The sequence below is a fragment of the Lampetra planeri genome, chromosome 7, assembly GCF_965212315.1.
Source record: "Lampetra planeri chromosome 7, kcLamPlan1.2.h2, whole genome shotgun sequence".
NCBI lineage: Eukaryota > Metazoa > Chordata > Hyperoartia > Petromyzontiformes > Petromyzontidae > Lampetra > Lampetra planeri.
Genome location: NC_136113.1, coordinates 9,240,174 through 9,265,143, shown reverse-complemented (window position 1 = coordinate 9,265,143; position 24,970 = coordinate 9,240,174). Strand labels below are relative to the sequence as shown.

At 49.4% G+C, this 24,970-nt stretch overlaps 1 protein-coding gene across 1 annotated transcript; it reads left to right on the top strand.

Moving 5' to 3' along the window:
* The first annotated feature begins 522 nt into the window (after positions 1-522).
* On the top strand, positions 523-24,882 carry LOC144719909 (uncharacterized). Its single transcript, XM_078596232.1, has 10 exons — positions 523-600; positions 6,615-6,929; positions 8,587-10,533; positions 16,475-16,597; positions 17,072-17,168; positions 17,811-17,974; positions 19,263-19,417; positions 20,995-21,115; positions 21,954-22,103; positions 24,412-24,882. Exons 2-10 carry the CDS (start codon positions 6,855-6,857, stop codon positions 24,676-24,678), a joined length of 3,099 nt encoding a protein of 1,032 aa, XP_078452358.1. The 5' UTR covers positions 523-600; positions 6,615-6,854; the 3' UTR covers positions 24,679-24,882.
* The last annotated feature ends 88 nt before the right edge of the window (positions 24,883-24,970 follow it).

Genomic DNA, 24,970 nt, shown 5'->3' with positions numbered 1-24,970 from the left:
ATAATAAAATCATTCTCACGACGTTTCGGCCACAACGCAAGCAGCCGTCCTCAGGTGAAGATTCTTCGTTGTGGCCGAAACGTCGTGAGAATTATTTTATTATGTTTTATTTTTATTATTTTATTATTTCCCTTCTACGTGACTTTACCGAAAGAACCAAGAAGATGAATCCCTGCAGTCACGAAAGCTTGAAATATACATAAAATAATTATTTTATAATAGACATATAATAGACATAAAATAATCATTTTATAAATAATTATTTTACGTCTATTATTATCTCTATTATTTTTATTATTTATTTTTACCTACGTGATTTACCGAAAAAACCGAAGAGTACGTACCTACACATTCAACCCCCCCTCCCTGTCTCTTTCTCCCTGGGACCGCTCCGCCCATTCAATAGAATACTCCCCATATGCAGCGCCGGCCTCTCCATCCAATCTCAGTGCCCGGTGGCTTGTGAGCTCACTGCGGTGGGCGGAGAGTACGCGTATGATTGGTGTATGCCATGTTTTCCCATGTGTGTTCGACTTGCCTGTCAGTGTGCGCTGACTCGGTCTCCTAAGCGCCGCATGCGAGTTTGTAGCCAACACGAGTGTGAGTATTTGTGTGTGTGTAAGCGTCTCCGAACAAAGGAATGAAGCGTTGTTTCCTTCTGAGTTGGTGATGGTGGGTGTTGTTTTCACGCTGCTGTGGTTAGTGCTCTCTTGCTCGCTGCTTGCCAGCTGGGTCATTCGTTGCAATGGGTTGGACAATGCCGCGTGAGATGGGTGTGTGGCTGGGTGACTTTGTAGCCTTTCAATACTCCACCGCAGCAACGTTCATTCATGAGAATGTGTTGTTCTAGATTTGAAGCTTTCGTGACTGCAAGGATTCATACTCTTGGGTTTTTTTCGGTAAAGTCACGTAGGTAAAAATAAAAATAAATAATACAAATAATAGAAATAATTTTATTTTTACCTACGTGACTTTACAGAAACAACCTAAGAGTAAGAATGTGTTGTGTATATTTTGTATAAGTTTTGGCCGAACGTTTGCAGTGTGTCACTTCTGCTGATAAAATGTACACCCGGTGAATGAGTCATTATGCGTTGATGTCATTCGAGTGCTGGTGATTCACATTAATTTTGTGGTTAGTAGCTGATTGACGGTGGGACGGCAAAAGATTATCTTTAGTTTTAAATTGTCTCATTTCAAAGGCCGAGGCATCATTGCGCGTACCACTGGGGTTGGAACTGTGCCATGTTTGTGGTCTTGATGTGCTTTAGGAAATGTGAAAAATAGATAACAGTTTGGAGACTCCACAATTTGCCGGCTAATAGTCTAGGAAACCTGTCAAAAAACCTTTACCCATCAGCCTTATTGCACGTGGCAAGGTGACAGCATCATTATGCCTGCACGCGTTGCATATTTTTGCTCTTACAAGATCATTCTTGTGTCGACTGCATTTGCGTACAGTGCCCGCGCGTGTTTGATATAGCAATTTGCATTCCGGCTTTTTCGTTTGTCTGTTTAACTCGCTTTGCTCACTTGGTGGCGAGTGGCATTAGGGGGCAGCCCAGCCGGTGTGGCACGTGACCACCGCCCAGCCGCACCACACCGCAGCAGATCCCCGAACGAGTCCTCTCTCGACTTGCTCCGGCTGGGCTGTCCCGAAGCGCAGCGGTGTCTGCCCACCGTGCTCGCCCTCTCTCTCTCTCGCTCTCTCACGATGGAAGTTCCTCCCTCGGTTTGGAGTTTAGCCGTGGAACGCTGTGGTGGTGGTGGTGGTGGGGAGGAGGCGACTTGCGCCCGAAGCAAGATGAGCCACGTGCTCCCCGCTAAACTCCTCGCTCCGACTTGCCGGAGTGCCACCGCCGCTTGCGGCACCCAAACACGCAGTCGCTGGCGGAAGCCACGCAACAGGGGCCGATGCTTGGGGCGGGCTTGTGTTGGCAAGTTTCGCGGTTGCTGTAGTTGGAATTTACGGACCAGCTTTGAGCCCGATAGTTTATAACTCGTGAGCTTGCGCGACCAATAGTATTCGTAGTGGAGGTTTTTGCTGGGTTCGATGGCGTGAACAATAAATGTGTCGTTCAACCCGCCGCCACCCGACGTGGCCAATTAGTAAGGCTTGTCACGTAAACAAAACATGCTGATTGGTTACTAGTGCAGCACACCGGAGAGGGAACCCGCGACATTTACACTTCGTGTACGACGTTTCGCCAGCAAATTACAACGAGCATCATCAGGCGAGAGCCATATGTGATGGGTTTAACGACGCAATCATATTTACGCGATTTGAGCCCAACGTTTGCTCCCCCACGCAACGTTCCATGCTCGTTGGGCAAGTTGCTGAACCTTTAAAGACACGGCGTCTGTTTGTGCCTTGCGATGTAGCCTCTACGTTTGTTTTACGTGTAACTGTCTAACGCCAACAGCGTGAACAGCTGTCGATTAAGAAAAAAGAGTGCCCAAAACGTTTACAAATGACGTGTTTAACATTTAGGGATATGTGGGCGTTGGTAGGGAGGGGTGTCTTAAACTTTTAAAACTGTACCCGACCCAAAAAGGCATCCTTTGATAATTCTTAAGTTTATAGCTTCCACAAAGACTCGGCCTTAAATTCTGCTGTGAGGGCATCCGCCGTTTATGGGCTCGCATAAATGTCACACGCGGCGGGAGGGAAAATGAACTGCGAACTAACCGACGGCGACACGAAACGCGGTGGAGAGTCGATCTGGATGTGTGTCCCCCAATCTGCCAGTGGGCGTCAAAAGATCCCACGACAGCGTTCGCAAGAGTGAGCCATTGTCAAACGGTGCCCTCGCCGAATTGGCTCAGCACCCCCCCGTCGCACGCTCGTAATCCCTCTTGCTACTTGCGTCGGATTTCCTTGACGGACGATCGACGCTGGCCACGTTACCCCACCCCACCCCCTCCACCGCTGCCTCGTCCCCCCTCCTCTTGCCTTGTGTGCCTACCAAAGCCGGGCCCTGAATGGACAAACGCCTGACTCTGCTGTCATCCTCACAAAGCGGAGGGGGAGCTGTTTCGGGGGAGGGTGGCGAGCAAGAGGCCGATGAATGCGTCCGAGGGCAGATTCGCACGTCGCTGGATTACGAGCAAGCATAACACCGCTCTGGACAATGCCGTAGGCGAGAACAATTCAGCAAGGCGTTTGCGTGCTCGTCAAGATTACGATGGAGATATAATTCGTGCACGGCCGTGATTTTAAATGCTCGGATTTATAATTACAGACGATTGGCAAAGTCGAAGATTAAGGTCGAGTGGATTTGAGAAATTATCAGTTTAATCCTGGGGAATTCTTTGAGATTTGTTTTGAGCGCACGTGGAGGGGTGGGCAAAAATTACACCGAAATATAATGTCCCCCATCTGTCACGAAGCATCGTTACCCGAAAAGACACCGGCTCAGGCGTGGCGTAATAACTTCTAAACAAATCTATATCCATTACAGCATTACCCACAAATCCCTGCTGCTTATGGCTGTATACCTAATGGGTTCTTTAAAAGGAGTTCGGCCAAGAGACGCCCATTATCGGCTGCCTCTTTGGCAAGTCACCCCACCTCCCCAGTGTCCACATGTAATGCTGCTCTGCTTGTGTTTACGTGTTTGTTTACCGACGATTATCTGACCCGGTCCTGGGTCTCCCCTAGGTCGACTCAGCCTCAAATTAGTGCCTATCCTGGTGCGTAAATGTCGCCAATAGTGGAGAAAAATGCGGCGGGACGTGGTGCTGGCTACCCCACCACCTTGTGTGCCTTCCAAGGGGCTACTCGCTAACAGCACTTGCCCCAAAAGCCTGTTCAGACTATATGGGGGATCTTTGTCTTTGTTTTTTTTTGTATTCTCGTGTGATGGTATTTTTATGATGGAACTGTGCGTTACAATGTGATGGCACTGGACTGTACTATGTAACAACAATATGGTATTGAGCACTGTGGCATGTTCCAACGTGTTAATTAGTGTTTAAAAAAAGCACTGGCTACCACCCTACGGGAACATTTTTCTCATAGTCGATAGAGAGGGCTTTTAGGTTTTATTGCCATCTTAAAAAAAGAAATCGAAGTCTTCGAAGGCCATTATTTCTGCACACACCTTCAAGCATTTCACCAGGGGCGTCCTCCACACTCTGCACGTGAACTAACGAAGGCAAAGGCAACTTTCACGATCACTTACAAATTGCCGTGGACACAACAGACACGTGTCGCGCTCTCAATTTCCCGCAACAAAAAAAAAAGTTTATCTGTGTCATTTATTGCAGGGGCTTGTGCGTCATCATCGTTCTGTTTTTGTTCCCGCTCCGGTGGTTGAGCTCCACGCGTGATGTGTACAGTATTTATATCTCTCAAAGAGTGTTTGCCTTGCGGTGTTGCTGAGTAGTTGTAATAAGGAAATCATTGCCGTTTGGGAGTTTCTCAAGCAGAAACGGATCTTTCGTCAAGTTAAACTCAACGACGCATTTTTTTTATTGAACCAGGTAAGGCCCACTGAGCTATTTAGCTCTTTGTCAGCTCAACGAAGTGGCTTATGTGGAAGTTTGTAGCAGCCAAATACGCGAAGAGCATATTTATAAATGTGGAGGGAAAGAGTAGAGGACCCGGAAAATAATTCGTGTAACCACGGGGAGAGCATGCAAACAGAACACGCATACACGCGTCAAGGTCGGGTTCGAACCCACAAACTCCTGTCTACCAGGCGAGGTAGTTAACGTCTCTCCACCGTGGCCACCCGAGTTTTAAACAAGACACAAAAAAACGTGTTAAAAAGCAACACGGCTCTTTTTTTCGAGTGTATGCAAAAATAAATCCATTAGCATTTTCCGGAATAAATGCATTGTGTACCTCTTGTCTTAGATGACCATCACAGCAAATTAATAGATAAAAAAAATGAGAGCAAACGTGACCAACTGACAGCAGCGTTTTAGTAATGGCAAAATTCTAGTACTGCTGTCATGGTTACATCTGCTCCAATTAATTAATTTAGATCTCAAACAAGAGGACCATTATGCACTTCTCCAGGAACTGCAGTTGGGATTTTTTGCATATGCACAAAAGGCTGTGGCTTTTTCACACATTTGTGTGCCTTGTCTGAGAAGTTTGGTTTACCAGCCTTACACAGTTATTCGGTTATCATGGCATTTTCGTATAATTTACAGATTCGAATCTTTGCCTGGTTGTGATAAAAGTGTATTGACATTTCTGAGTTGAGCCTGGTATAGTGCATCTATGATCCGTGTGTGTGTTGTGCCTGTACGTCTGCCTTGTTTTGTCTGGGTGCATAGATGTTATCAACCCTATTTTGAGAGTAGTTTCTTTGTTCAAAATGTAAACAAACAAAAAGTCAAAGTACTTCCCTACTTACGCGAGTATGGGGTCGAACTCATCTCTGTTAGCAAACGGAGCCAGTGATGGTAATTCCACATTCCCATGGCAGTGGTCTAGTGTGTCCATTAGACAACTGCTGTTTCTTAACACGAAGTGGTTCTAATTTTATTATCGCTGGATGGATGATATGCTTATTTGATAGCCCAAGTGGGATTTGAATTCACAGCCATCCATTTGTGAAATGAGTACTCGAAGCACAGCGCTATAATTAGTAATTCAGGCCTGTGTGCCTTTTTTATTCCATGACAATAGGTGCAACGATACGTATGATAGTCTTATGATGATGGTAATCATTGCAAAATGCTGCTGCTAATGACGATGATGATTAAATAACACCCTTATTTTAACGATGACAATCTTCAGATGATGACAGTGACCGTTCAACAAATAAAAAAAAATATTTACCCGTTAATGACGATGATAGCCTTCAGTATATGATAATTATTTGTCCATTTTCTGCTTCAGTGAACTTGTGTTAATTACAGGAAAAAGGCCAGTCAACCAAAACAATGAGAGTGGATTTATAAAAAACAATTATTATTCAATTGTTATGCTGATTATGATGATTATGAACGTCTTCAGATGATGGTGGTGATATAACTAGCGTTACAAAGATGACAACAATGATGATTTTGATTATGATGATCAAACAGCCTTTTTTATGTGGAGAGATGGCTATGTGAAGGAGACATTGTCTGCTTATTGAAATATAAATATTCTCCACAACGATGCAAATGATTATTGTGAGTTGTACCAATCTCGATATTCTTCAGACGATGACGGTGACAACAACGATGGTGCTGGTGTCCCAACAGTTTTGTTATCGTGATAACCGCTGCAATGGCGAGATGTTAACTCCCTCGCTCGGTATACAGGAGCTCGTGGATTCGTTCCCGACCCTGACGCCTGCATATTTGAAGTTTGCATGTTCTCCCCCATGGTCGTGTGGATATTTCTCCGGGTCCTCCGGTTTTTCCCTCCACATTTAGAAACGTGTTTACAGTATTTGTCTGCTATAAACGTCCACATTTGAAGCCACTTCACAGAGCTAACATTTGTGTCCAGGCCGCTTCTGAAACAGCGCTATATAGCTCAGTGGTCCTTACCCGGTCAAACAAAAATAGTTTAAGAAAAAAATAGTTGAATAGACGGCGACGCTTGCTATCGGTGCGGTGACGGGAAATCGACGCCGGTCGCATCATCTCTCTCCCTCTCTCTGCAGGAGATCTGCGAGGAGATCTGGGAGCACGTGGAGGTGATCCACGCGCTCCAGGAGGCCGAGTTCCCGCTGCGGCTGCTCGCCGTCTCCGTGCAGGTGCTGCTCGACATCCAGGCCGTGCACCTGCTGTGGCACCGGCTGCGCGTCTCCACGCTGCTGCTGCGTGAGCGCGTGCTGCGCGGCCTGCAGCTCCGCGCCACCGCCACCGCGCACGTCCCCACCGTCACGGCCGCCGCCGCAAACATGCGTGGCGACGGTGCCCACGAGCAGGAAGAGGAGGAGGAGCAGCGGGAGGAGGAGGAGGACCAAGTGCACCGGGTGAGTGCCGGGACGTTGGCCGTAGCGAGCAAGAGAAGGTCAAAGGTGCAAAGCCCCTCTAGAGGGTGTTTGACCTCTTCAGCCATACTGGCTGATCATATAAGAGAGGTGTGAGTATCCACATTTTACCCCACCAATCGCGACCTGCCGATTGATTATGGCTTACCCATAGAAAAAACCGGCAACTTCTCGATTGCAAGTCCATTGTGCTAACCTTTACATGAAGGCTGCATCATAAGTTTACCATATCTCTGGGAGGCTCAACTGGGATTTTCCCCGCTTATTCCTCTGCTAACCTCGACTACTACTCAGGTAGCCCTGCTCTTTTTCAGTATCGTGAGCCATGCATGAAGCCGGAACATTTTAAACGAGGACAAAAATTCTATTTTCACTATGGTTTTGGATACTGGGACAAGCCTTTCTGCTATACATTTCTACGTTATACACCACTTCGTTGAGCTATCATTTGTGGCCAGTTCGCTTCTTACTTAGTAAAATAAAAATAGTTTAGTCGAGGTCAGGGCTGGCAGGAGGAAGGGGCCCACTTAATTCCCTGCACCAGGGCCCTTCCCACCTCGCGCTACGCCCCGAGTGTGGCAAGTCGTTGGGTAGCTGCCATTAACAGACGGGGGCCCTGTTTGACTAGACTCCCTAGCGGACACAAATGCAACTCCTTCATTGATACGACATGTGTTCGGGGGCAGGGTGGGTGTGAGGTGATTGTCTACGAGGGAGGGAGCGAGCGAGCGCTTAATGCCGGCCGTGTCCTATGAGTCGTGCTAAGAGAGCCCTCTCAGAAGCCCGGAGCCCCAAACCTGCCTCTCACAGTGCTCAAGAGCCATTTGACTATTCAGGGGAAGAAAAGTTTACGGGGAACGGTTAGGGCTCCGATTGTCCGGCCGCTTTTAAAACGTATCGCGGCGCGCGATAATTGAGACGTGATGGTATTTAGTTCTGCTCCCAGCGCGCTGTGCGTCTGTCAGCTGCATTTAGAAATGAGTCTAATTGGAGCGTCTGGCGCTGTCTGCGCGCTAAGTGATGGCGCAACGCAGGAATGAAGAGCCATTGTTTAAATTAGTTTTTGTTGTTGTTTTACTCTCGCGCTTGCGGCTGGCTGTTGTGACTTGCAGCAGGGTGCCTGTCTCGCAGTATCCAAGAGTAAGGTCAGAATCTCAAATCCCAAGCGGGAGTCCAATCTGGCTTGTAAAAGCCATGTGCTCGTGAATGGAATTGGCCAAGTGTTTTCAGTGTGTAACCCTCCTCACTAAAGCGTCTTGAGAGGCTTTCCTGAGTGAGTAAATTACATCTCACCACAGTCAATAAACTAATCACCACTGGTGCCAGGTCCCAATCAAGAGTCTGAGGTGGAAGTCATCCCTGTTAGCAGCCCTGAGCGAGCAGTGAAGATTTCACATTCCTACGGCAGTGTTCAGTCTGTCCATCCATGAGACAGTCACTTTTGTCTTCCCATAATGTGGTCCTTTTATCAACCATGGAGGGGTGCGATGCTGTATTGATCCCCCCAACCCCCCTGCCCAACTGGGATTTGAACTCACAGCGGTCCATTTGTGAGCTGAGCACTCTAACCCCCGGCGAGATAATTTAAAAATACAGACCCAGCACCGCCTCGTTTTAACCTGCTGTCTGTCTTTCGCAGAACTGCATGGGCATCGTCATGGACGACGAGGAGGAGGAAGAGGAGGAGGAAGAGGAGGAGCAGAGCGAGACGCAGCTGCTGATTCGCCGCCCGGCCGACTACTTCTCGCTGGACTGCGGCATCACGGCCTCCGAGCTCTCGGCTTACAGCCCCCGGGAGGATGATCCGCCCTCCCCGCCGTCGCTGGCGCTGCCGCCGGGCACGGGCGGAGCCGGGAGCGCCACCCCGACGCGGCCGACGGACGCCGCCCCGGAGGGACGGTTGCGTCCCCTTGATGTGGCGACCCCTCCTCTGTTCGATGAGGCGAAAGACGCCGGCGCGGGTTCGGAGCAAGTCAGGGACTCGGACAGCGACTCTGATTCGTTGCCGCTGAGAAATACACGAGCCAACGTCTGTGCTGGGATGAATGCGGCTGATGCCTCCTACCTTAAGATGTCATTTTTTGGGTCAGTTAGCGGTGTCCAACAATCATTCGTGGATGTGTGTGGAAATGCGAGCATGGGTGCTGTTGGCGGAGACGAGAGTCGCAGCGAAAGCGATATTTCCTTGGATGAAGATGAAGACGGATCACACGATGCGACGTATCAGGGGGCTGGCGTGGAAGCATCGGGGGAAATCGGTTATAGCGTTGCTTCGGGCAGAGCGCCGAGCGGAGGAAGCATGGGCATGACAAACAAGCAGTGGAACGACACTCGGGACAGCATCACCACATTCAACACGGCGCTGAATGCTGCCTCCTCGGTGGCTTTTCTTGGACGCCCGACGCAGATACATTTGAACCTGAGAAACGTAAACGCTGGCGAAGTGGACAATCGCGCGGACGGGTCGGCGTATGTCAATGCGACGGAAGGATCGTCCTGCCCGGGCGCGAATCGGCGTCCGAGGGACGATTCCGCCGCTGCCCAGGGCCGAGCTTGCGAGTATTTCCAGGCCTCCTCACGCCCCAAGGCAGATGATGACGACGACGAGGACGTCGCCCGTGGGAGGAGCGGACGCCCATCTCGGCGCGGACCCAGCGACGACGGGCGCGCGGAGAGAGTGAGCAACCGCCGGCACTTCAACCCGCAGAGCCCTCCGCGCTCGTCGGCACCCGCGGCCTCCGAGTCTCAGTACTGCGTCGTCGGGAACGCCGCACAGGCACCGGATGCTCGGAGCCGGAGGGACGACGCCTACCTGGCCCTCGCCAGCAGCGACGCCGCGCCTACGATCGATCCTCTGCCCATCGACCTCGGCTCGAACAACGTGGCCGCGACGGCCAGAGACGACGTCTCCCCGAGCGGCGAGTCCCAGGAGTACATGGCCTTGCCGTCGCTGCTGCTGCTGCGGGAGCCCGGCTTCCTCTCGCTGAAGCTCGATGGCTTGGACACGCTGCTGCGCCGCGGCACGACGGGCGCCAGGGTGTGCGACGTCAGCGACTGGGAGCTGTCGGGCACGTCCTCCGGCGTCGCGTCCCCGCACGCCTTCAGCCCCGTGAGCGAGCCCTGGGATGGCGACAGCAGTGAGGGCAAGGCCTCCGGGAGGAGCGGCGGGGGCACTTCGTCACCCGCGTTCCCCGCGGGATCGCCCGGCTCCAGCGACGCCTTCCTGTCCGACGCGGGCTCGCGCGACTCCGGGGCGAGCTCGCCCGACGGGTGGCAGGCTGAAACCGGCTGGTGGGAGATGGACGACGCGAGGGCGGACGAGGGGAAGGGCGGCGGCGGCGGCAGCCGCTCCCTCGACAAGACCTTTGGCTCGGCCACGTCCGACGAGTCGTTCCTTTTCGAGTCGGACTTTTCGGACTCGCCGGGCCCCACGGAGGAGGAGGAGGACACGGCGTGCGGGCCCCGCTGGGTGGCGGAGAGCGGCCTGGACGATGCCGCGTGCTGCAGCATCCCCTCGCTGAGGCAGGAGCTGCACAGGTGCCTCAAGTGTCGAGGAGACGGCAGGCAGATGGAAGAGAAGATTGAGGTGGCTGTTTTCTTTTTGCTCCCCTTTGTAAAGGCCGCGTGCGGCAGTTTGCGGTGACATTTTGTGCTTTGTCTTACATTGTAGTAGGTGTTTGTGGTGTCCTACAGATCGTTTTGACAGGTTGCTATTAGTTTTAAATAACTACTGGTTTTATTACGAGAGTTTTATATAACCACGTTGCAGTAGAAGTGTGCCATAAATTGTTTTGCTTTTTAGATATTACTGCTCAGTTTTTTCTTCGTAAGAGGACTTTTAGATCACTGACGTTTTTTATGACCTCTATTCCTTCCTTGGACCAATGACAATTAGAATATGTGACCATCACGAAGGCAGTTTTCATTGTGTATTATCTTGACTTAACGTAGTAAAACTTAACCGTTACGCAGTGTTTGAGAATGTGGCTACTCCCAGAGGCACGCTTTGTGCATGTTGTGCTCAAGCAAGCACGCACAAGTCCCGGGCGGAAATGAAGCCACTTCAGCACATGCCCAAACAGACAGTGTTCATGACGGCAGCTACACAGAAAGCAACAATAACATTTTTAAAATATAAAAAAACAACCAATACGTGCACTTAATGTTGCAGTTCGCTTAAATATAAAATAATAAAAAAAACTCGACACGTTCATCAATAGCGCTGCGGCCTTCAGAATCAGGGTCTTTATTTATCGTGGAGAAATCGGATGAGCTATGAAGTACTTTTTCACAGATGGCCTCGAAAGGAAAGTTGTGTACAACAGGTGAGGCCTCTCACTGCGGCCCTCCTTCAGAGGCATGTCCACGTAGCGTGGCCCTCGCCTGACGCGTCATCGACGAATACGCTGCGTTTTAGTTAATTGTTATTTACGGCGTCGCCAACCAAGTAATTTTATGTATGTGCAACAAATAAAGCAAGGGAGGTTATATTGTACGGAAGGGACAGCAGTGCAGTAGGAAGTTGAGCTGCATCTTGGCGAAGGTGGGCGGGTTTGTAAACCACGACAATGTTACGCGGGCATACGGCCACTCCTGCATCCCTACGCACCTCCGATTATCACGGTTGGCTTACGTACAGTGCAAAGAAAGTTCAACGTACATGTATACACACCGAGACCCATAGATTTGCACGGTCGGCTACATACTGTCTCACATTTCCACATGCGTGCGTGTTTCCCTGCTGCCTTGGCTCACGTGAAACGGACCGGGCCTGTCGGTCACCAGACGTGGTGGGGGAGGAGGGGGGGTAAATCGTTCTTGAATCTTTCTGCCACCAGTGGGGCCCTGGTTCATGCGTGACGCTTGCTGATTGGATGGCGTATTCTCTGGTGCAGGCACGAGAATGCAGTTGTTTACTTCTCCAACCTACATTTGTCAAACTCACGTGTGCATGTGCAAAACAGGCTGTGTACATCCAGCGTTCATGTAAAGCCATTGCTGAGTGAGGGCCATCCCACGCCTTGCGGGTCGTGAGGGTTAATTCGACCATACTTCGCCACGCCGGTCAGCGCGGTTCAGTGAAGGTGGGGAGCACCGATGTTGAAGCATAGTAGTACAGTACAAGAATGGATGTTTCCGCTCTGCTCTCTGCTCGCCACCGTATAGCCCCGCGGCCGATAACAGATGTTTGTGCGTCGGTGGTGGTCGCCCATTTAAGCAATATCCAGGCTCAAAACCAGCTTAGCTCGTGAGGTCTGAGGAGATTAGGCGCATTCTGGATGATTTGGTCAGAGGCAAAAGAAAAACCACGGAGAGTAGCGTTATTATAAACAAGGTGAACTGGGCGTGAGGTAACAATTCCCAAGTAAAGTAACCGCGACAGTTGCCTCTATCGTGAGCATCTAAAATATGTACATTCTTGAGTGCTGCGACACGCTGCCAAAAAGTAGCCAAAAAGTAGCCAAACGGTGAACATGCCCTGCTTACATAATGTGTGTGTGTGCTCTGCAGCAATTTAATGTTTAGAGCTGATCAGGCTTTTTGCGTCAGCTCTCATTTTTTCTAGGAAAACTCTTTCAGACATTTTTTTTTAATAGAGAAGCATCTGTGACAGAGGAGGCTTCAGTCACAGAAATAGCAACGTGGTCCCTCTCTGCGCAAGTCGCTTTTCAGCTCCTGTAAATCCACACAGCGTGAAGGACAACCTCCCCCCCCAGTTGAGTATCCTGGATCACAAAAAATCAATCTAAAATAGCTACGATCAGAATCACTGGCGCTGGCTAGACTCTCCCATTAAGCTCGACTTTCCCTTTGGAAGCGCCGCAGTGGTAAGATGTTAACTACCTCGCCCAGCATGCAGGAGGTCGTGGGTTCAATCCCGTCTCTGCCACCTGATATTTGGCGTTTGCATGTTCTCTCTCCCCGTGGTAAAGTGTGGATTTTTCTCCAGGTCCTCTGGTTTTCCCTCCACATTTAGAATCAACATCACGCGTTCAGAGTATTTGGCTGCTATACATTTGCACACGATAAGCCACTTCGTTGAGCTATCATTTGTGGCCGGGTCGCTTGTGAAAAAAAAAAATAATTGCTCAGTGGGCCTTACCTGGAACGTAAAAACAAAGTAAGTAAATTTTTAAAAAGCATTTAAGAAGTCTCTGTCGAAGCGAAGCCGGAAAAGACGGAGCTATCGTGGAGTAAACAAAGGCAATGGCAGTGCGGTCGTGCACCGGCATTCATTAAGCGCTCCACCCTTGGCACGAGGGCAGGGGTGTGATGTGGCCATGACATTATTCCGCGTCGAGCCTGCTTTCCGCCAGACAGGTTCAGATGTTTGCCATTGGTGAAGACGACATCAGAATCAATGCCAGGACAATTTATCACGGATGGGGGGGTGGCGTAATGATTACGAGAGCCTGTAGACATTCCCTGGCTATGTTGCAAGCATATTAAACGTATCAATTTACCCTGTACATTAATAATGAATGTGTAATTTTTTAAAATATGTTTCGGAAACATGCAGTAATGTACAATAGAAATGCGTCCATATGTCAGTTATTTGTTTTCTTACGAAATCCTTCAATGCTTACCATTTCATTCTTTATGAGTAACATGACAATTTCAATGGCTGCATTTCTTACATTCTAATAGTCTAATTAGTATAAGTGTAGTTAGTCTGATTTCCCTATTGCGTGACACACAGCTTCACCATGGCGCTATTATAGCAACAGCCGACCCTCATTAGACACAGTGCTGTAATGTATACACACATGCGAAACTAAATATTCCCTCTATGGCTTCCGATGTGTGGCAGTGTTTGGTGCAGCTGAAGCCTTAATCACTACCAGCAACGACAGAACTGTAGCCAGCACGGGTAACGTATCTGTGACCCCCACTCCGCATTGAATCCCCATTATGCGACATAATCTGGAGACAGCTTTATTTGAACTGCTAATGGCGTTCAAATTGTTTTTTTTTATCATGTGCATGAGACTGACACAACAAGCCAAAAGCAGCCCTCTGTTTATAGCAGCTGCTGCCAAATTGAATGTTGGTGCGTCTTTTGTGTTAACTCGATCTAGCTGGGTGGCACTGCATTTCAGAGTAGACACAACCCACGGTCAGCAAGGCTATGTGAGCTCTAATCCCAGTTGGAAGATGACTCGACCCACAGGCCCTTGGTAATCCAACAGAATTTGCTTAGAAGCCTGACTGTTCATAACACCTAGAAGGTTGAAACTGGTCCAGATATTTATTTCTGAAACCAATCAATTAAACGTTATTTCTTTTACGGCGCCTTTCCTAAAGCCAAGGACCCCTATACACGAATCATTATCCTCTGTACAATTGTTTTTAAAACAATGCAATTAATATTATAACTAGGTTATTCTGCACCCATAACTTTTATAACATAAATTTCGTTTTCATCTGTAAATGCCACGCTATACAGGTTACATCTAAAGTATTTTTTTAGCACATTGGACAGTCTCGGAGTTCCCTTATCCGACGAGGAAGGGAATACCACAGTGGGGTAGGAGCTGTGTAAGCAGAGGAAATGGCCCCAGATGTTTGAAATCACGCCCTGGGGATGTTTAGAAATACCTCGCTGGCAGATCGATGCAAGCAGATTGAAATAAATGCTGCCAGATCATTTTTACCTGGACTAATACGTACTTGTATTTATATGTGGAGATACAGATTGTAGTTCTGTGGATTGAATGAGGTCGACTTTGTAGGAATTCGCCAGCCGTGTTAATCTGGAGAGACTGGCTTCCACCAGAGGAATGTGGAGTTTCTATTCTTTTTTTCCCTTTGATAATTATAATTATTATAATTATTTTATTATTTTCCTTCTATGTGGCTTTAGCGAAAGAACCAAGAATATAATTATTAATCAGTTGAGATGAGGACTGCCAATTATCTATTTTTTTTTAATCAGGAAAGGCTTTAGTTGCATGTTTGAAGTCATCCCTTTATTTTGTTTCACCAGGAAATAACTCAAGAAACCACGATAACCTCATTTGCAAGAATTACCTGGGGCATTAGTTCCACAAGGGGCCGTTGATTGCTGTGTATAATAACAATTGAGTAATTTGTGGGTCATTTTCTAAATGTGGACTGTGATGCCAACACATACAACGGCCTGCCTGCTCTTGCAAATAGCGTCACGGGGATCGTTAACGTCCACTGTGAAGCAGGCGGCGCATATCATAATAATAACATATCAATATGGTTAATCAGCGCGGCCAGTGAAATCGAACCGTCAACCTCTGTACCCCAAAGCCATTTAAGGCTCGCGTGTAGCATTTACATTGCAGTGCAGTGTACGCCGAATATATTAATTTCTTCAGCATTTATCTCACTCGGCCCATTCATCGGGGTGGGTGGGAGGAAGTGGGGGGGGGGTGCCCAGATGCGATGGTTTTAGAGACAGAGGGGAGCGACTTCAATGCTGCAGAGACGCAGAAGTCAGCATCACCGCCAAAGCTGCCCTCCCCATATCCCTGCAGTGGCGCTGCGGAATGCGCCGCCGCATCCCATGGAGCGCAGCAAAGCTTTTAGTGTCAACAAAGGACAGTCTGGGAAACCGGTCCAGCGAGTGCATGGCAGTGGGCAAATTGAGAAGGGTCCTCTTGGCAGTGGTAAAAATCTGGTAGATAGTAGCTGGGCACAGCTCACCAAAGAGCCCTTGCAAGGGCAAGACGCACCGGCGTCTCCCAGCCTACCGAATCGCTTAATGCCTTTCTAAAAGGTCTGTCCGCCAATGGATTGGCCTGTGGCAGTGAGTACGTAGTGGTGAACTTAATGGCGGAGCGGTGACACAGCAGTTAGCCCAGGGCTTATGAGCACGATTGCCAGCCATGGCTGACATCAGTGGCAAGTGATATCTGAACCGATCCTGGGCCCCCCCCCCTCCCGACCTTCACCAAACGGCATTGACCGGCGTGGTGAAGTATGGTTAAGCAATGGCCATTAACACATGGGATGGGGAGGCTCTCATCTAGCAGTGGATTTAAAAAAGACAGTATGTTAACGTATATGCCGCTCATTCATGTTTAGCCTCGGTGGGAATCAGCATGAGCACAGTTGATGAAACTCCCGTTGCAGGGACCACACAGCCGATGTTGCCCAGTGGTGGTGCTGGCCCATCGGTGGTGGGGGGGGGGTGCCCTAAACGGAAATAATTTGGAGGGACCTCCCTTTCCATTTATAAGAATCCTAGTGAGATGACAGAAGAGATAGTCAAGAGCTATAGATGCATGTCTTGAGATAAGAGACACATAAACAAAAATATAAATGTGGGGAGAGAACGTATGAGAGAGATAAATTCGCCTTTTCATGTGAATTAGCCCGCCATGTTAATTTGGATGTGAATTTGAGCTGCTGTTTGGTGCACCTCAATTTTGTTGTCATGAATCCATGGACTTGCTTTGGGCCCAAAGTGGTGACTGCTTTGTCTGCTAACGCCCTGACCCTCCCCCCTCCCCCCTCCTCGTGTCCGTGCCCTGCCTGTGACCTCCCCGTGCCAGAGCTTCGTGGAGAGGCTGCTGGAGCTGACTTCGTGGCTGCAGCAGGCGGAGGAGCAGGCGGAGAGCATGGGCCCCCCACGTCCCGACACCCAGAGCCTCAAGCTGTACCTGCACAACCACCTGGTGGGAGGCCCACTTCCCCCGACATCCACGCCACTCAGAGAGGAGGGGGTGGCTATGCCTTTGCCAACGTCGCATGTGACTGCCGAGTCGAAAATGAAACACCACAAACTCATTGTGAAAGAAACTCAACACAATCGCCAATAACACCGTGGCCTTTAAAGGAAAAGTATACAATAGATGACATTTCGGGAAATGGTCCTTCTTCATATAAAACCTTGGAATCGCTTGGGGGCATGGTGAACCTTCCCCACCTAACTTGCAGAGGCTGCCTGTAGCAGGAGCCCCGCGGTCTCGTCCTGCCCCCTGTGCTGAGCGACGCAACATTTAGAGTCAAACACAACGCACGGCGACCAGCGTACAGTGGATGCACGGCGAGCGCGATGCGTCCCGCAGTTTATTAATTTTATTGCCTCGCGTTGACACCGACAGTATATCATCTCATCTCCCTGCCTGTTTCTTTTTTCTGACTTGCAGAGTTTTAAGATGAGCATGGAGAGCCGCTGCGTGATGAAGGATGAAGTGGTGGAAGAAGGAAAGCAGTTTTTGGATTTGCTCGGGGCGAGGCTGTCTGGTTAGTACGACCACCTCGGTTTGACACTCGGCCGTTGGCCAATCGGTGTCACCGGTAACACCCTCGCCATCCTGCGCGAGTTACCGGTGACCTCCAACAACCTCAACATTCCACGCACGAGTGTGACCTTGTGCTCCGTACTGTTGCAATCGCGCGCACGCGTGCCAGTGTAATTACATGCCCCTTGATCTTTTAACGCTTGGGAACGTGCATGGCGTTTTCTCATTTGTTCACCTTTTTATTTTTGTTATGTGGGCTTATGTGTGCGTATTTGTGCACGCATATGTACGTGCGCATTCACTTGTTGTGTGGGGAGCGGTGGCGTGGTGGTTAGCGCACTGTGCTTCGAACCCGGCGACCAGAGTTCGATTCCTGCTCACGATCAATAACATTGGTGAATATATAAACCAATACTGGGCCTCCCCGATGTTGACTCAGCCTTAAATGATTACCTGGTGCTGTGTGTAAACATCAGCACTGGGGAGACAAAGGCAGCCGGTCGGAAGCGGTATCACCCCCCTTGTGGGCGCCGTGCCGGCATTCACAGGTGCTAGCTCGCTAATGACACTTGCACCAACAGTCCGTTGAAGTCCATACGGGGCACCTCTGCGCGCGTAACGCGCGTGTTCCGCCGGGCCCCAGGTCTGCCAGGGCTGCTGGGCTGGCTCGAGGCCGCGTGGACGTCGCTCCAGGCCCACATCTGCCGGCAGCACCGCTGGCTCCTGGCCGCCCTGGACGTGGCCAAGGCCGGGATCCTGGCGTCGCACCAGGCTCGCCCGCACGCTGCCGGGCACGCCCAGCCCCAGGTTACCCGCACCTCCGGTTGGCCACGGTTGGCTACGTACGGTTGTGAAAGACGTTCAGCAATCGTGCATACAAATTATCAATGCATGGCCTAGCCTGGGAGACCACACTTGGATTCCTATGATACTCTCTGCTGGACGTGATGGATAGCAGAGGGCAGTGCAGTGTAATCCGTCGTTGTACTGTGCCTCTACGCTCGTCGCCTTCACCAACCCGTGCTGACGGACGTGGTGAAGTATAGTCAAATAACCCCCATGATATGCGTGGTGTCAGGAAGTCCTCATTCAGCAGTGGGTTGACCAAAAGGCTGTCCATGTACACGATAAGATCACTCACGCTCTTTCTTGCGTATCGGGCTTTAAAGAAAAAAAATCTTAGTTTCAATGTAGGTAAATAAATGGATTCTTCTTTGGCTTCTAGGTGTTACTGTACTCTTTTAACGCTCCTTTTATTAAAATACTTCCAATTACGTAATACATAAACGGCACTATACTGTGGGTGTATAGTTAATCATTACCTCACAAATCATTATCTCATAGATCGTTACCTCACAGATCATTAGCGTGCCCCATTTCACTTCAAGGCTGCTAGCCTTGGGTAACTCTAGGTTCCATGTATGTACTTTGGACTTCTTTCGCACCGGACGTAGCCAGCAGTGCTAATCGGAGGTGTTGGGGAAGGACAAAAAACTAAACACAAAAAGCAGTTCTAAAGAAATTAGTTTTCAATCTAGATTTCAAAGCGCATTGCTCCAGTGGCTTACCAATAGGTTGCCACCTTTCTCCACAGACCAAACCCAGACATATTCCTCGTTCAACCTGGGTCTATCAAATCCATGCAGTATCCTGTAATAAACACAATACTGGTACAAGATCTCGTTAGATTCAATTCCCACCCCCCCGAACAAAGATGCTATTTTCTAGACTGTCTGGGTCAAATCCAGAACAGGTCGCAACCTTATACAACTTCAATGGCTCAAGTGGGACATAATTAGTTAATGGATTTCGATTTAAAGCTTTCGTGACTGCAGGGATTCATCTTCTTGGTTCTTTCGGTAAAGTCACGTAGAATGGAAATAATAAAATAATAAAAATAAAACATAATAAAATAATTCTCACGACGTTTCGGCCACAACGCAAGCAGCCGTCCTCAGGTGTAGAACAGGTCTGTCGAGAAGACAGAGTCTGAATGAAACTAAACAAAAAATCCCAGGGTGTATTTGTCCGCTTTGGCAAGTGGCTGGTGGCGCTGAGGTTAACGGGGTGGGCGTGCGCTTGTGCGCACGCGCAGGGCGAGGGTCAGCTGCTGGATCTGGAGCTGGCGCGAGACACTGTGGAGCATCTGTCCCTCCGACTGCACCATGAGCGCTACCTGGGCCACGCGCAGGGGGCGGCGCGGGCCGCCCGCTCCCTCTCGCTCGCCAGCGACGCTCGGCGCAACGACAGGTGAGGCCCCGGCGCCGGATTTAGCTGTCTCTGTCCCCAGGGACGAGTGGGGCATTGAAGACTCCACTGTCCCCCCCACTCCTCTCCTACCCCCCCCCCACTGAGCTGCATGGCCACCTCACAGTCCTGCCCTCGTGCCAAGGGTGGAGCGCTTAATGAATGCCGGTGCACGACCGCACTGCCATTGGCTTTGTTTACACCACGATAGCTCCGTCTTTTCCGGCTTCGCTTCGACAGAGACTTCTTAAATGCTTTTTAAAAAATACTTACTTTGTTTTTTTGTTCCAGGTAAGGCCCACTGAGCAATTCATTTTTTTTTTCACAAGTGACCTGGCCACAAATTATAGCTCAACAAGTGGCTTATCGTGTGCAAATTTATAGCAGCCAAATACTCTGAACGCACGTTGATTCTAAATGTGGGGGGGGGGGGGGAAACCGGAGGACCCGGAGAAAAATCCACGCGACCACGGGAAGAAACAGTCGGGGTGGGTCAGAAAGTTACAAGAACAAACAATACAAAAAACGAGAGGAGTGCAAAGTATAGGAGAGGTAATCAAATCGCAAAGAATAAATACATAAAATAGATCATGTATATAAGTTCAAATTGGACAGGGGGCCCTATTTCATTCCTTGCGCTAGGGCCAATGCCTGCTAACCACGCTCCGCTGCTTTGCAGGAGGTTGAGCTATGCCCTGGGCTCGACCGTAATAGTAATTCTCGCGGTTTAATGGCGATTTTAAAACTCTGAGCGCAATATTTAATGCTGCCCTAATAACTGTATTTTCAAGCTGTCACACGTTGCTGTAAATTCCTTGGCACACCCGCCTCGCGTCTTCCTTGGAACTTTCCTGTCATAAATGGGTTTTTGTGCAAGCCAATATTTGGGAATATAATAATATTTTTTTTTGTTTACCCAAGAGAGACTTTGCTAAGCTTTAAGGCTCATTGTCAGCGAGGTGTGGTCCCCCGCCGTGGGATGTTTAGCCAATTTATTTAAGCATTTCTCAGTGTGCAAGTGCAACAGAGTGCTCAGAGGAAACCTAAAGGTATGAAGGGAGAGTTGCCTCCACACCTGTGACCTTTGTGAAAACATCTTTACTGTACCGACTGCTTTAGATACAGCACTGAATTTTCCCTGTACGCTGTAAGACGTTTGATCAGCATTGAAGAGTAGGGTCCAGTTCCTTCTAGAGGGGGCTGTTTAGAGCTCCCTCCAGCGGAAGCTTTTTTGACACAAGTGGCATTTGCAAGCAATTGCAGGGGCTGTGCCTTTATCCTCCAGGTCACCAAATCACACACGTGCACCGCAGCGCTCGGCGTTACGGCACATCGGGGAAAATCTGCGGGTCTGGCAAAGATAAAGAAAAATGGGAGTTTGTTTTCAAGGCCAGATTCTCACACTTCTAATGCAACAGCTATTTTGAAATGACAATATATCATGTCCTGCCAAGCACACGATTTGCGATTGTGCGCCACAAATAGCAGTCACCATGCGGGGATGGGTTTCTTCTGCAGCTTGTATAGTTGCCGATTGTTACAGCTCACGAGGTCTGGCTCTACTTTCTGCTCTGCTCCAGTTGCGAAGAGTTTGGTGCCAACTGCCTGGAGCTGTGGGATTGGCTTTGCGATGTGGAGGCGGTGATGTCGGAAGACAACGACTTGATGATGTCAGAGGAGCACTGGCACCAGCTGTCTAAGGTTGGTGGCCACACTTTTTTGAGTACTGCGCATCTGGTCTCTAAGAAATTTCCGCAACAATAATTTTATTAAACTTCTACTGAATTTGTGTTGGTCATGCACTCTTCTGCCTGCGGTTGTATTGCCCTGTTTCTTGTGTGTTGAAAATACAACACGATGCGTATTTATGCAGCGTCTTCATTACGACCTCATTTCAAGACGCGGTATGGAATTGTGACGATTTCTTTTTTGGACAAAGGATGAGTTAAGCCTGACCTCAACAGGGGCATGGAATCGACAGCATAGGTGTCTGGAGGAAGAGAGTTTCAGACTGAGGGCAACAGAAGAGAATGAGCGACCTACCACTAAGTCAATGTTGACTGGGGGATTCAATCGGAGGTCTTTGTTGCTGAAGCAGAAAGTGCATTGAGGGGCGTTCAGTTCCATAACAAACAATAGATGTCGGTTGTTGTTCTATATGGTATTAAAAAAAACATTGCTTACATTTTTTAACGTACCAGATCATTCCCACAGCAATGACCGTTCACCTGTAAACTATCAGCCCCATTAGGAATGCACGTTGCCCCCTGTTGGATAACAAGTAACTCTGCAACAAATATTCAATGCTCGCATAAAGGATGTATCTAACCACATAGGTGTGAGGAATTATTTCCCTTGGAGATGTCTGACTTGGTGGAGGTTGTGCAAACGAGTATTTAGGCCCTCAAAAGAGGACGCACCGTAAGGTTGTCAATGATGTATGTACAGTATTTTGAACTTCTTTCGCACCGTACATATCCAACCCTGCTAAACGGAGGTGTGCGGGGTTTCGTGTCTCTCGCACACGCGCACACCTCAGGTTTACCGTGTGGAGCTCACCATGTGGCTGCCCAAGAAGAGGCAGATCTTCACTCAGGGGCAGGAGCTCGTGAGCCTCAACCAGACGCTCACGACGGATACCGTGCGCTTCAAGCTGGAGCAACTGGACGCCAAGTGGAACTCGGTCGAGGTACGGCGGCGACGTGGCACTGTGTATATTGTGGGATTTTATTTGTTTCACAGGGTGGTCCAGATGTCTTGTGACACCCCCCCCCCTTCCCCACAATTAATTTACCCCTAACATTTTTTTCCCTTGGCATATTAATTTGCGTTTTAAATTAACCTTACTTAAAACATTTAGAGCATTAAATGGGGGTCACAAGACTATCTGGACCACCCTGTACATGCTGAATAGAAGCCTTGAGGCCACAATAGCTAGGGATTAATTTTAGCCAGGTCTGTCTAGTTTGGTGACTCATAAAATATTTCTGACACCTGGCACACCACATCCAGTACACCTCTAGCGATGGCTCTGACTACTTGCCGTGTGCCCCTCAGGTCTACCAGCAACCCAGAAAATATGTGCACATTATATCTAAATTAAAAACACGTATTTACTTAGACATGCTTTTTGTGTGTAGTTGTCCTTCCCCCCCCCCCGTACCTCCGATTAGCATGGTTGGCTACGCACGGTGCGAAAGGACAGAAACTTAGAGCACTAATGATTGTCCAGCAGATAGGAATGAACGCATTTCTTGATAAGAGCAAGGGTATGGGAAATTCGGCAAAGAGAAGATGGGGGTTCAAGAGTCATGCAATGAAAGGAAATGAAGAGAAAGAGAAATGTACCGTCCTGAAATATGAGGGTCAAGCACTGTAAGGACTCGAGAAAACAGTGAATCTGGTAGAACAAGTCCTTGGCATTTGCCAGATGTATGAAGGCAATACGATCACGACAACAATGATGATGGTCACAGTGATTAAAGAGGCATAAGGGAGCGATTGTATGACAGGGAGAGAGTGACGGGAGTAAATCCTTACTTTGCGCTTGGCTTAAAGCAATCTCCGCCCTATTGTTGGTGCATTACACAACATTTAGTTTTTCTGCTGGATTGTATTTTTTAAATGTTTTTTTGACTACCTGATGATACTTATGGCGAGTTAAAAACTGCACCGGATTCAAAGTAGGAAAATTATAAGGAAGAATTGCAGTTTGAGGTCAACTCGGCCCATAAATCCTCCAGGGTCAATAAAATGAGTACCACCTTGTGGAGAATCAACACTGGTCATCCTATGGATAACCTGGGCCCCCACATGCTTTGCTCCAGAGAACTGACGACTCTAATTCTTGACCCGGCTCCCGTGTCTCGCTTTCTCCATGCGCACCGAACCACATCTCTCCCCTAGCCCTCCACCGTGCTCCTCAACCAGCCCAACTATCCGGCCACCAGACCTCTGCCCCTACCACCCTTCTCCTACCCTCATCCATGCCTGGCCACAGCGCCTATCTATGTTATCATTATCATTTCACGCATGTGCCTCATACCCCGCTGCCTCTCATTCACGTTGCACCCATTTGTCACCCTCGTTCACCATCACACTCCACCTCATTCCTCCTTCCCTACCCCTGCAACATCAGCACCTCCTATTCCAGCCCCTGTCCCTCCGTCCCTTCCGTCACGTCCCTAACTGACAGCCTCTCCACCCCACCCGTTGTTCCCCTTTTGCCCCTTTGTGTATCGCCATCGGTTTGCATTGTAAAGCACCCTGGGAAGGGCGCTGTATGAATTCTGAATAGAATAGGATATGGCAAGCAAGCCAAAATGTTTCCACATTGCAATCTGGAATGGAGCAAAATAAAGTGAAAACCTACATTGAATGCAATTGTTTTTGGTGCAGTCATTGGTGACTGGGCTGAGACCATCAACTCACTACACTTGAGAATGCGGCCGATACCCGGATACCCGGATTCTGGGTCCACGATCTTGGTGGTCCGAGCTCAGTGCCCTGACCTCTGAGCCATTGAATTATTCGAGATGACCAGGAGGCTCTCGTAGGTTAGGGCGCTGATCCGACAGTGCTGAGATCCTGGGTTTTCATTCAGGTGGCGATCTGTGATTAAACCGTGTTCTCAAGTGTAGTGAGGTAATGGTGTCAGTCTGGTCACCAATGACTACGCAAAAACACATGAAAATAAATTGGTTTAATTGTCGTGGGAAAGTGCTACCCCCTCCTTTCTGGAGCAATTGAAAGTTTGCCCCTACCGTGTGGCCACGTGAGGGGGCCCCTGAAGTAGCTCTGGGGTATCCGCTTTCTGTGAGCCGCTGCGCGAAAGATCCAAATATGATCCTTCGTCTCGTGGCGTGACGCCGGTGGCGCAATCGGGATGCGATTTGGGATTTCTTTGTTATATTTATGTGAAAAAAAAGTTTTCGCGACGACGAATTAAAAAGGGGCGGTAAGAACGAGATGTTCTGCATGGCGCGTCGTCGTCGCAGAGTTTCCTGGCGGCGGCGTGCGGGGAGCCCGCGGAGCCGCCGGCGTGCGAGTCGCTGAGCCCCGCCGCGGCGCAGCTGGTGTGCCGCCTCGAGGGGCGCGTGCGCGAGCTCAAGGCCTGGCTGCGCGACGCCGAGATGCTCGTGTTTGACGGGTGCGTCGAGCGGCGCGCGCCCACCGACCTCGACCGCCAGCTCGACCACTTCAAGGTACCGCACCGCACGCCGTGTCTCCACCAGCACCACCACCACAGCCATACCGCACAGTAGTTCCAGCAGTACCACCCACCAACACCACCACAGTGATACCGCACAGTAGTTCCACCACCACCACCACAGTGATACCACACAGTAGTTCCACCAGTACCACCCACCAACACCACCACAGTGATACCGCACAGTAGTTCCACCACCACCACCACAGTGATACCACACAGTAGTTCCATCAGTACCACCCACCAACACCACCACAGCGATACCGCACAGTAGTTCCACTACCACGACCACAGTGATACCACACAGTAGTTCTACTACCACCACCACAGTGATACCACACAGTAGT